The 394-nt window shown below is 39.3% G+C and overlaps 1 protein-coding gene across 2 annotated transcripts in view; it reads right to left on the bottom strand.

Moving 5' to 3' along the window:
• Positions 1-394, bottom strand: part of LOC138012619 (cell adhesion molecule DSCAML1-like) — a 22,002-nt gene extending 21,608 nt beyond the window's left edge. For both annotated transcript variants that reach the window (XM_068859441.1, XM_068859440.1), the window contains exon 1: positions 237-394. In XM_068859441.1, coding sequence (XP_068715542.1) covers positions 237-312 — 76 coding nt within the window. In that variant the 5' untranslated portion in view covers positions 313-394. The remainder of the gene's footprint in view (positions 1-236) is intronic.

The raw sequence follows: 394 nt of genomic DNA, 5'->3' as shown, positions 1-394 counted from the left end.
TGCTGCTAAAGGACACATTCAAAAGTTTAGAAAATGTAATAGTTTGAAGGAACAATTGGATGATGATAATCTCTCGCATTCTTCTGGAGGAGTGTATATCATCCTCGCAGTGTGTTAATTTGAAAGCGTTGTAGAATTAGTCCTTCCAAATGCCCGGAGCGCTCTTAGAATGGTTGAACTTCATCAGTATTGTCAATAGCATGATCTTCTACAAACGACTTTGTTGAATGACCTACCTTTAAGAATCATGAAACACGTTAAAAAGGAAAACAGGAAACATTTGACGAGGCATATTGTAAAGTCTTTTTGCATGTCGTCGGTTAAATTCCGCCCGTGCTAACTCTTCGCCACCAGTTGCAAGGTGTCTTTGATCCGTCTGTGCCATGTATTTGTT

Source organism: Montipora foliosa, chromosome 8, assembly GCF_036669935.1.
Source record: "Montipora foliosa isolate CH-2021 chromosome 8, ASM3666993v2, whole genome shotgun sequence".
Classification (NCBI taxonomy): Eukaryota; Metazoa; Cnidaria; class Anthozoa; order Scleractinia; family Acroporidae; genus Montipora; species Montipora foliosa.
This window is presented reverse-complemented; position numbering and strand designations above follow the sequence as displayed.